Genomic DNA, 11189 nt, shown 5'->3' on the forward strand with positions numbered 1-11189 from the left:
GATACCATTTTCCTTCCTTTGGAAAATCAACATTTGCCTTCTCCAACTGGGTGGCAACTCTCCTCTTCTCCACAGTCTTGCCAAAGACCCCCGCTAGAGACAGCTGCCCTGAAATCCCACCTACCAGTTCTTTCATTACTCTGAGCTATGGATGGAACTCATCTCTATGGGCTATTCTCAAGGTACTCAGTTCAAGATTCATGTCTTAATGTTATTTTCTTTTAAATCACCCATGACCTTTGAACTCCTCGGGGAAAGGCTAGAGAAGTCCCAAAGGTGCAACGTGTCACAAATTGGATTTCTGAAGTCAGATGCCCATAGAAGTAAACGACCATCCAGATATGTAATACTGTCCATAGCTTTCTCTTAGTTTAATGAATAGTAAAACCCCCCACTGAAGGTCAGAAAGCATACTCTCTATCTCAAATCTGAACTCAATCTAGCCTGAGCTAGCTGATCAATTCATGTGACTTCTAAGGGAGGATTAAATGTTCTACGTTCATTTTAATTTGATGTATTATTCCAGGGCTTTGCAAAGAAAACGCACAAAAACAGCATATGCTGCCCTCAGGTTGGCCCTTAGTGGGCCTGCCTAGATTAAGATCATTAGGATTCATATCACCATGCAGCCAGAAACTCAGGAAGTGCCCACTCACGCAAACAATGACACTAGGGGAATATAGGAATCGCTATCTAAGGAAGAAAACCCATTTGTTTACATCTCGATAAATTTCCTCTAGAAGGGCTATGGAAAAATAGGAGAAAAGCTAGATTGTCTTTAGGTTATAAAGGGGGAAGGGGAGAGGAGGAGGAGGAGGAGGAGGGGAGAAGGAGAAGGAGGAGAAGGAGGAGGAGGAGGAGGAGGAGGAGAGACAAGGAGGGAGCTGGATATCTGGAAAATACCAGCTCAGGTCTGAAATGATGATCACAGGGGGGCTGGAAAATATACGGTTTGATTTTTCAATGTTTCTCTATAGATGGCCACACCCAACATCCAGAATTATACTGCCGGAAAAAGGCACTTGGAACAAAAAGGAGGGGGAACTGAGGATGGATGGAAAAAAAACATAAAAATAAATATCCAAATACACACACACACACACACACACACACACACATTCTTTCTCAAGTCTATTTCCTCGAAGAGGAACGGGTTGTTCCTTCACAATAATAATAGATAGTATTTATATAGTGCTTTGAGATTTATAAAGCACCTTATGGATATTACCTCACTTAATCCTCACAACAGCCCTAGGAGATAGGTGCTATCATTATCCCCATTTTACAGATGAGGAAACTGAGGCTGTGAGGGGTTAAGTAACTTGCCCAGGGTCACACAACTAGTAAGTATCTGAGACCAGATTTGAACTCAGGTCTTCTTGACTCCAAATGTAGGATTCTCTTTACTCACTATGCCTTTCTACCTGGTTCTTTACCGATTACATGCATGCTGAACCCTACTGAAAGGAGTCACACAACGAAGCTGAATGGATCCACTATAAATTACGGTGTTGTCCAATCTCAACCAGGCCCTCAACGCCATGAGGCAGTCTTGTGACTCTTTCTCAATTGGCCACCCAGTCCACTCCCCACTACAACTGTTTCAGACCTTCTCTTCTCTCCTCAAATCACTCACACCCTACCCTGTCCTCTCCCTCTCATAGGACCTCATTTCCAGTGTCCCAGGAAATCAAGGCCAATGGTCATGAGGTTCCCTTTTCCCTCACTGCACAACCCAAATCCCTTCAACATCATACCCCATCCTCTCCTCCTCTTCCTCAGTCTCTAACAAAAAGGGACACTTATCCTTGCTAAGTCTTACTATCCCTGCTCCCACCAATATAGCCTTCATTCTATCCCTTCTCATCTCCCCCAGGATTCTGCCCCTTCTGCAATTCCCATCAACCTATAAACATGTCCAAAGCTCTCCCATTATAAAAAACCAGAACAAGTACAAGAACTAACCCTCCACTGGACCTGGTCATTCCCTCAAGCTATGCTTCTATTTTGTCATTCAGTTGTTTCAGTCATGTCTGACCCTTTATGACCCCATTTGTCTTTTTTTTTTTTGGCAAAAGTATTAGAGTGGTTTGCCATTTCCTTCTTCAGGTCATTTTCCAGATGAGGAAACTGAGGCGAACAGGGTGAAGTGACTTTTCCAGGGTCACACAGCTAGGGAGTGTTGGATTTGAACTCAGGTCTTCCTGACTCCACGCCCAATGTTTTATCCACTGAGCCACCAGCTGCCTCTTATGCTTCTATATCTCTCCTCATTTTCACTGCTAAAAAAGCCCATCTATACTCATTGCCTCCACTTCCCTAAATCCCACTCACTTCCCAACCTCTTGCATCTGGCTTTGGCCCACATTGCTAGACAGAAACTGCTCTCTCCAAGGTCACCAACAGTCTCTTAATTGCTGAACCCAATGGTCTTTTCTCAGTCCTCATCCTTCTGAACCATTCTCATTGTTTAACAGGGTTGAGAAACTCCTCCTGAATTCTTTCTTGTCCCTGGTCCTCCTCCTAACTGTCTGACTCCTCCTCCTCAGTCTCCTTTGCTGGATCTTCTTCCAGGTTACACCCTCTAAGTATGAGTATACTAGAGGGCTAGGCCCTGGGCCCTCTTTTCTTCTGTTCTCCCTCTACTATCTCTTGCTTAACGTCATCAGCTCCCATGGGTTCAATCATCTCTGTGCGGATTACTCCTAGACAGACATATCTAGTCGGCATCCCCTTCCTGTCCTCTAGTCCCATGTTACCAAATGTTTGGTAGGCATATCCTCCTGGCTCTATTATGGGTATCTCAAATGCAATACATTTAAAACAGAATTCCCAAGCTATCCTCCCAAATCCCACCCCTCTTACAAACTTCTCCAGCAACATCACAAGTACCACTCACCAGTATCCTTCCAGGGACATGGGTTTACAATGTCAAAGTCATCCTTGCCTCTTTAAATCTCCACTTAGCACCCACCTCAGTTCAAGCCCTTGTGGCCTCTCACCTCCACCATCCTCCCAAATGGCCTCCTTGCCTCCTGTCTCTCCCCTCTCCATCCCATCTTCCACACAGGTGCCAAAATGATATTCCTAAAACACAGGCCCGAATATGTCATTCCCTCACTCAAGATATTTCAGTAGCTTTCTATTGCCTCTAGGATAAATGTTTGGAACATCCAGTCCTTCACAATCTGATCAAGTCCCTCTTCCTAGACTGATTTCCCATTACTCCCCTTCACAGGCAACATTCTAGCCAAACAGATCCAGTCAATGTTTCTCATGCATGGCCTTCCATAACCCATCTCTTCACCTTTGAGTAGACTGGAATGCTCTCTCTCCTCACAGCTGCCTCTTCGAATTCACAGTCTAATCCAAAGCTTAGTTCAACTCCTACTGCCTACATGGAAGGCCTTTTCTGACCCCCTAATTGTCAGGGTTTTTTGCTTCCCCAGATTACTTTATTTTTACTTAATTGTTGCCTAATTACACATGGTTTCCTCCAATAAAATGTAAGATCTTTGAGAGTAGGAATTGTTTCATTCATTGTATTTGTATGCACCTGGGTGAATTGTCCTAGGAAGATTCTGAAGATCATCTGAAAAGGAACTGGACACTGAGGTCCTCTGTCAAGCATTCAGACTCTATTGCAGAGAGCACAACTCCGACGGGCTGGCCACATAGCCTGAATGTTAAATGGTCGTTAGCCTAAAAGACTATTTTAGGGACAACTCCCACAAGACAAGCACTCACATGGAGGTGAGAAGGAGCGATACAAGGACACTCTCCAGGTCTCCCTGAAGAACTTTGGAATCAACTATGAGACATGGAAGACACTGGCACAGCACAAGCCAGTATGGCATGCCTGTATCAAAAAAAGGCTCTGTGCTCTATGAGCAAAGCAGAATTGTAGCAGCTCAAAAGAAACGTGAGATGTGCAAATGTAGAGACACCTCCACTCAAAATGCTCACATGGACTACCTATGCCCAACCTGCGGTAAAACATTCCAAGGTCATAGTGGTGTGATCAGCCACAGTTGGACACACTGTGCCTTGATCCCAACAGAGTGGTGTCATTTTGGTCTTCTTCAAGCATGAAGGACAACAACTATGTGCCTGACACATAGTAGGTGCTTAACGAATGCTTGTCACATTAAACTGAGTCAAGTTGATGAGTTCCTTATATGATATAGGCTTCGGAATTTACAACCCACCTTTAGCCCAGTCCTACCTGGTTGACCTAGAGGTCCAGGAATCCCTGGTGGTCCTGGATGTCCCTGACGGCCAATTCCTGGTGGCCCAGAAGGACCTATAAGTCCAGGCTGTCCAACTGCTCCAGGGTCACCTTCGCAGAAAAAAAGGAAGAAACTCAGTCCTTCTTCATATAGAACAGGTTTAGTTGTTAATAATAAGATTTTTATACAAGACTAATTGACTTGTAGGAGTTATGAATATATCATATACTATCACAAGACCCATGTGCTCAGGCAGAGGCAGGAAGTATACACATATCCTTAGAAAGCTTGCCATTCATGAACCATCAAGGGAAAGGGAGTAGGGAATTAAGTCAGGGACTTGCTCAATGATTTTAGATACTACCTCATTTGATCCTTACAACAACCTTCAGAGACGGGTGTTCTTATGATCCCCATTTTAGAGTTGAGGAAACTGAGGCAGATGGAGGTGAAGCGACTTGCCCAGGGTCCCATAGCTAATGAGTATTTGAGGCCAGATTTGAACTCAGGTCTTCTTGACTCCATGCGTACTGCTCTATCCACTGTGCCACCAGCTGCCTTCAAGAGCAGAGGTAAGCAGCCAGGGCATATGGGTAAGGAGTCAGACATGGCCACCAGGATCTTATGTGGCATATGCCAAGGGCTGGGCCTCCAGATCCAAGTCAGCCTTCTGACTGTCCGCAAGATTTTTTTTTTTATTTTACCCTTCAGGAAGGATATAAAGAATAAATCAACTAAATTCCCATCCTTGTTTCTTCAAAGCCTAGAACTCACTCCAGGCAAAAGGCGTTCTGCAGAGAGGCCTTAGGAGAAATCAGGAGAAAGATGGACAAAGGTGGAATGTCGATCTTTTCAAATATCTCATGATAGGGAACCACAGGCAGGCACATTTCCAGCACATCATACATGACGTTGAAAATAGGTTATTTTGTTACCACCATGTTAGATGAAAAATAATTCCGTTTCATATATGATCCCCGTTAGCGTCCTTCTTTGTCGAGCAGAATGTTTATACGGCGTTTGTTGATGATTGTTCAAAATAAAGTGCATAATAAAAATAAAACTAAGATAGCGGTAAGAATAACTCCCATCCCTCTGACCCCATAAGGTTTATAGAACACTTTCCTTGCAAAGAGCCTCTGAGGGAAATCAGTGTAAACAGAAGAGGAAACTAAGGCTCACAAAGGCAAAGTTGGGGCAGAAAACTGCTGTTGTACATCCACCAAGCTAGACCCCATTTTAGAGTAGCTACAGTGAAAGAAGGAAAGCAGCTGAGCCCCTTTGAAGGGCACGTGAAACAAAGCCCAAGGAATGGGCTGGAGGAAAAAAGCAGGACCTCAAGATGCAACAAGAAGAGAAATAACAGCCCCTAACACAAGGAGACAGAACTGACCCCCAACGTATCACTGAGACACAGTCGGGGGAAGTCCAGGCCTGATGGATGGCCCTGGATGGGTAGACTTCAAGCGAAAGAAGCAGGCCAGGTTAAAAGGGGGAGAGGGGAGTGGCACATAAGGAGGATGTCCTCAGGTGAGGAAAAACAGGAATCAGCCAGAGAAAGCATGGCTGAGAACACTTGGGGCAAGATCAATGGAGGGAAAAGCAGGAACGATTTCCTCGTCATACAGACCATCTGGACAGAAAGAAGAAATAGATGAGGAGTTTGGGAAACAGATTACGAGTCTGGCACAGAAAGCAGCATGAGAGAGTGGCAATGGGGGACTTCCATTATCCAGACATCGACTGGAGCTCTCTCTGTGCCAAAAATGGAGCAACTAAGAACTTCCTAAACTGCCTTAATGATAATATAATACTAACAAGGGGAAATTCTATTCTGGATCCAATTCTCATTAACAGGCAGGAACTGGTTTCTGGGGTGGGTGAAAATGATGGGAACCCCGGAGGGAAGTGACCAAGACATCCTTGAGCTAGTGAGAGAGGAGAAAGTCAGGGTTAGTCTAACACATGGCCCAGATTTGGGGAAAGTACATTGCAAAGGGTTCACAGGAAGGACAGGTGGGATTGGATGGACTAATTCTACAGGGGCGGTCAGCCAAAGAGGGACAGGAGATGCTCAAGAACGAAATTCCAAGGATGTAAAGAGAAATGATTCCAATGAGGAAGAAAAACAGTTGTTGTCTGAAGAGACCAATGGGACACATAGGAAATTGACCAACCAACTTAGATTTAAAAGAGCTGAAGATGGAAAGGAGGGTGAGGGGCAGAGGATGAATACAAAACCAGGATGTTGCATGGTACAGATGGGGTCAAGCCCAGTAAAGCTCAAGATGAGTTTGGGCTGGCAAGGGAAACGAAGAACAATGAAAAGGCCATGGGGCCTAGGGGTAGGGGAAGGGCATGGAGGTTTAAGCCATACTGGAGAAGAGGAGATATACCTACATGACTGGGCAAGGACAAATATCCTGTTTTTCAAAAAAACAGCAAGAGCGAGAGAGAGAGAGAGAGAGAGAGAGAGAGTGCAAACTACAAGCTAGTGAACTTGACTTTAGTTTCTGGGAACATTCTAGAAGGAATTATTAAAGAGGTGGTCAGAAAAGGTCTAGAAAGGGAAGTGGGGATGAGAAAGAGCCAGCAAGGCTTCATTAGGGAACAAGGCATGCTGGACTCACCTTGTTTCTCTTCTTGACACAACTAATAAACTTATAGGGGAAGGGAATGCTGTTGACATCATTTACCTGGGTTTCAGAAAAGCACTGGTCTCTCAAGGCATTTCTGTGGGAATGGTGGAGAAATGTGGGCTAGATGATACTATAGTTAGACAGATTCTAAACCGGTTGAATGAGCGGACTCTAACAAGAGTTATTAGTCATTTGATATCAGCTTGGCAGGAGCTCTCCAGTGGAGTGCCCCAGGGGTTTGGGCTTGGCCCTGGACCGTCTAAGTGTTTCACATCTTTAGCGATGACTTAGGCCAGGATAGATGACATGATTATCAGACACCAAGCTGAGAGGCAGAACAAACCCACCAGGATCCAAAGAAATCTTGAACACAGAGCCAAACCGAATAAGCTTACATTTAATTGGGATAAATGTCAAGTCTTACATTTGGCTTCTCAAAAAATCGACTTTCCAAATATAAGATTGATCAAAAAATCAGTCAATCAATCAATACATGTGTGTTAAGCACCTACTGGGCTGGGGTGGGGGGTGGGGGGAGCAGAGTAGAGAGCAGTTGGCCAAAGATGTAGGGCCGTGTTGCTGCACGCTCAGTGTGAGTTAGCAAGTTGATTGGGTAGCCAAGGGAAGTGCTAGGCTGCAGCAGGGGGTGCGGCTCGCTGACATATGGAGTCCCACTGGACCCTGCCTTGGTCAGATCCCATCTGGAGTCTTCTGTTCAGCTCTAGCCACCACAAGTTAGGAAGGACAGAGATATGGTAGAGGCAGCCAGGATGGCAAAGGGCCTTGAGTTCATGCCATATAAGGATCCTCTGTTTAAGGAGGTGGTCCAGGGCAGACACCTCATCACTTCCCATCTGGCTGCAGGACTTCATCAGTACCCCCTCCTCTTCTACTTTTCCAGCTTCTCTTTATGTGTTATCTTCTCCCATTAGATTATAAGTTCTTGAGGCCAGGGACTGTCTTTTGCGTTCCCAGCACGGTGCCTGACACATAGTAGACACTTAATAAACATTTGCTGACTACTGATGGTTGAAGGAACAGGGGATATTTAGCCTAAAGAAGAGAAGACTTAGGGGGATGTGTTAGGTGTGGTCACATGTATGAAAAGCCCATCATATGAATAAAGTCATCAGACCTGTTCTGTTTGGGCTCCAAAGGCAGAAGCAGGAGCAGTGGGTAGAATTTTTAAGAAGATGAATTTGAGCTTGCTGTCAGGAAGGCTTTCCTGACAATGAGATCTCCCCCAAAGTGGGATGAGCTGCTTCCGGAAGGTGGGCTTCTTCAAGCAGACCATGGATGGCTACTTACTAAGCATGTGGCAGTGGGGATCGGGGATTGGCTGGAACTGATCACCAGTGAAATCCCTTCTAACTCTGATTTTGTGCTCCTATGTTCCTCCAGAGGCACAGGGTAGGTAGGAAGCAGGGGTGTGACCCAGGAGCCTCTCCTTCCTCTATACTATACTGTCTCTTAGTATTCAAGGATTCCTTTGAGAGGACCCTGGATTTCCTGCCTAAGACTGACAAGGAGCCTGGTCAGGTACCCAGAATTTTCAAATAGGCCTCCAGCTCCCTTCTCAAGGTCATGCTATAAATAGATAATACAAGGGAGTTGAAGGGACTGTGGAATTCACAAAAGGAGAAGGTCATTCATTACATGGCTTGTCATTCAGAACGTCTGGATTTGTAACACTGGGATCATAATTCTGCAGCTGGGGGAGCTCATTGAGTATTGCGGGTCATGAAGTCTCGAGCTATTTAAACAAGGAAGGTTAATGAGCAGCTTTAACCAAGAACAGGACGTGGTCTCTGGTTGGGGCCTTCTCTGGCAGCTACGTTGGCTATGTCAGACTTGGGGGCCTCTATGGTATGGGTCAGCCTTGCTTGCTGCAAGGAACTGAGGCCTCCCCTTAGCTTGGGGGCAGAAGAAAAGTAATAACTTGGAATCAATAAAGGCATGTCAAACCAGCTAAATTGTCATTACTCCCCCGAATACCTAGGGGAACCAAGGAGGAGCCATTGTGGTGCACTGTATTCTGGCTTTGGAATGAGAAGGCCAGGGTTTCATTCCTGGCTCTCTCACTTACTCTCTACAAAACCTTGGGCAAGTCACCTCCCAACCTGGGTCTCAGTTTCCCCTTCTGTAGAATAAGGGGGTTGGACTACGTGGCCTCCAAGGTCACTTGTAGCTCTAGATCTAGGATTTGACACATGACCTTGGGCAAGTCCCGTTACTTCCCTGGGCCTCAGTTTCCTCATATGTAAAATGAGATGGTTAGTTAATCCTATAAACATGGATGTGGCAGGAAAGGTAAGCTTCTCAGCTAGTTGGAATGTTCCCCGCATAAATCTCCTTAAGACAAAAAGCTCAGCAAATTAACAAGAAGCAGTAGACTCCATACCTTTTGGTCCAGCCAGCCCATCCAAGCCAGGGAGCCCTGGGATGCCTGGGGGCCCTGGGAAACCAGCACTGCCTTTTGGACCAGGTGTTCCTTTGAGACCTGGGAGTCCCCTGAGCCCAGGTGGCCCAGGCAGGCCAAGCCCTGGCTCTCCCTTGAGAATCAGCACGTGGGAGTGGGGAAGGAAGAAAAGAACAAAGTCAGACATTGTTTCCCTAGCATTTATGCCTTGCCATAGATATGCCAAAGAAAGGTAACCATGCCATTGGTGTCAGACGAGCAAGGGTAATAGGGAACTCTGTCCTTTGATTTCACCGGCATAGAGAGCTCCCAGCAAGGAAATTCCCTCTACTGCCATTTATAGAGGCACTGAGAGGTTATGCCTCAGTTGCTGTCAAAGTCACCTAGCCAGTATGCAGCAGAGGTAAAACTCTGTAGCCGCTATACCAGGCTGTCTCTCAGCAATTACTGGTACTTTTTGTGAGAGAGACAGGAGGGAAGATAATTGGGGTACTGGAGAAAAGAACATGCCCTGGGAGAAAGCCTGGTGTCAGAAGAAGCAGGAGCTAAGTGAGGGGCAGGGGGTACCAACAAAGGGCTTTGCCCTGAGGTTTAGGGCTCTGGGCCAGCTGTTCTACCCTTCCAGAGCATGGAGTAATGATGAAGGAGAGGAAGTTTAGATTCAACATGGGGAAAAACATTTCAACAGCCTGGTCACTTAAACACCACTGTGGTTTAACTTAGGAAGCTGAGAAGGCCTTGGAGATTACTGAAGCTATAATTAGGGGATGGAGATAACATGCTCCAAGAAGTCGGGTTAAACTGTTGTGAAGCCACTTGCAGTGGTATGCAGTGTGTCCACAATGGCGTGGGGAGGGTGGGCCCCAGCATGGGAAGGTCTCAGAAACACATTCATCATCACCCTCCCTCCTCATTAGAAAGCCATCTGGCAAGGGTTCACTGACACGGCCCAGACATCTTTGTTCGTTCATCCAATCAGATAACTGAGGATTCTAACAACAGGCACCAAAGCGCCGTACTTCGGACATGACCACTGGGACAATTTTTAGAGGTTCAAGGGTTGAAAGAAAGGACAACCCCAACATATGTAACAAAGAATAGTGAGGAGGAATCCAAAACAAGTGGAAGAAGAGGAAGCCAAACCTTTGGACCTGGGAAGCCACGATGCCCAGGAGAGCCTTGTAGACCACGTCTTCCAGGTGCCCCAGGGGTTCCCGGAGGCCCCGGCATTCCCTGGTAACCTGAAAAATAGGGAATAACAGATTCCCAAAGGAGAGAATGTTCCAGTTGGTATAAAAAAGAGACCAAGTTCATATGTCTACCCCCTGCCACATACTGGCCCCAACAAGAACAGTACGCTTTCAGGACAAATATGACACTCTATTAGGTAAGGATGCTCACTGGATAGCCCACCCCACTAATATTTTACAATCCAACCGTATCATTCTAGTAACTGTGCTCATGTAACAAAATGGGGGCTACAAATTAGAAATTTGGTTAAGAAAATGACTCAACTGTCTATACACTCTGACCAAGAGATCTGATCCACTGCTAGGCATATATCCCAAGGAGGTCAAAGACAGACACAAAAAAAGGTATTATATCCAGCAGGTACCATGAGAGGCAATGTGACATAGTGGGTAGAAAACCAGCCTTGGAGTTTGGAAGACCTGGCTTCAAGTCCTACTTCTTACATGTCCTGGCTGTGTGAGCCTGGGTAAGTGATTCAACCTGCCACTGAAACTGTAGGGAAAGTGCTAGCCTGCACTGGTAGAAGGTGTCTTCTCACCCAGGAGTTCCCTATGTCAATGATATCATCGGTTCGATGACTATCTAAAATATTTATAGCAGCCCTTTTTGTGGTAGCTGGAAAAAAACTGGAAACAACCTAGATGCTCATTG

General features: G+C 45.8%; 1 protein-coding gene across 1 annotated transcript in view; it reads right to left on the bottom strand.

Moving 5' to 3' along the window:
* COL4A5 (collagen type IV alpha 5 chain) overlaps positions 1 to 11189 on the bottom strand; it is a 205167-nt gene that overhangs the window by 91625 nt on the left and 102353 nt on the right. The window contains exons 28-30 of the mRNA XM_020967263.2: positions 10431 to 10528; positions 9270 to 9420; positions 4226 to 4339 (exon numbers count right to left, since the gene is read on the bottom strand). Of these exons, the coding sequence (XP_020822922.1) occupies positions 4226 to 4339; positions 9270 to 9420; positions 10431 to 10528 (363 nt within the window). The remainder of the gene's footprint in view (positions 1 to 4225; positions 4340 to 9269; positions 9421 to 10430; positions 10529 to 11189) is intronic.

This window comes from Phascolarctos cinereus, unplaced genomic scaffold (genome assembly GCF_003287225.1).
Source record: "Phascolarctos cinereus isolate Bilbo 61053 unplaced genomic scaffold, phaCin_HiC Scaffold_8;HRSCAF=390, whole genome shotgun sequence".
Taxonomy (NCBI): Eukaryota; Metazoa; Chordata; class Mammalia; order Diprotodontia; family Phascolarctidae; genus Phascolarctos; species Phascolarctos cinereus.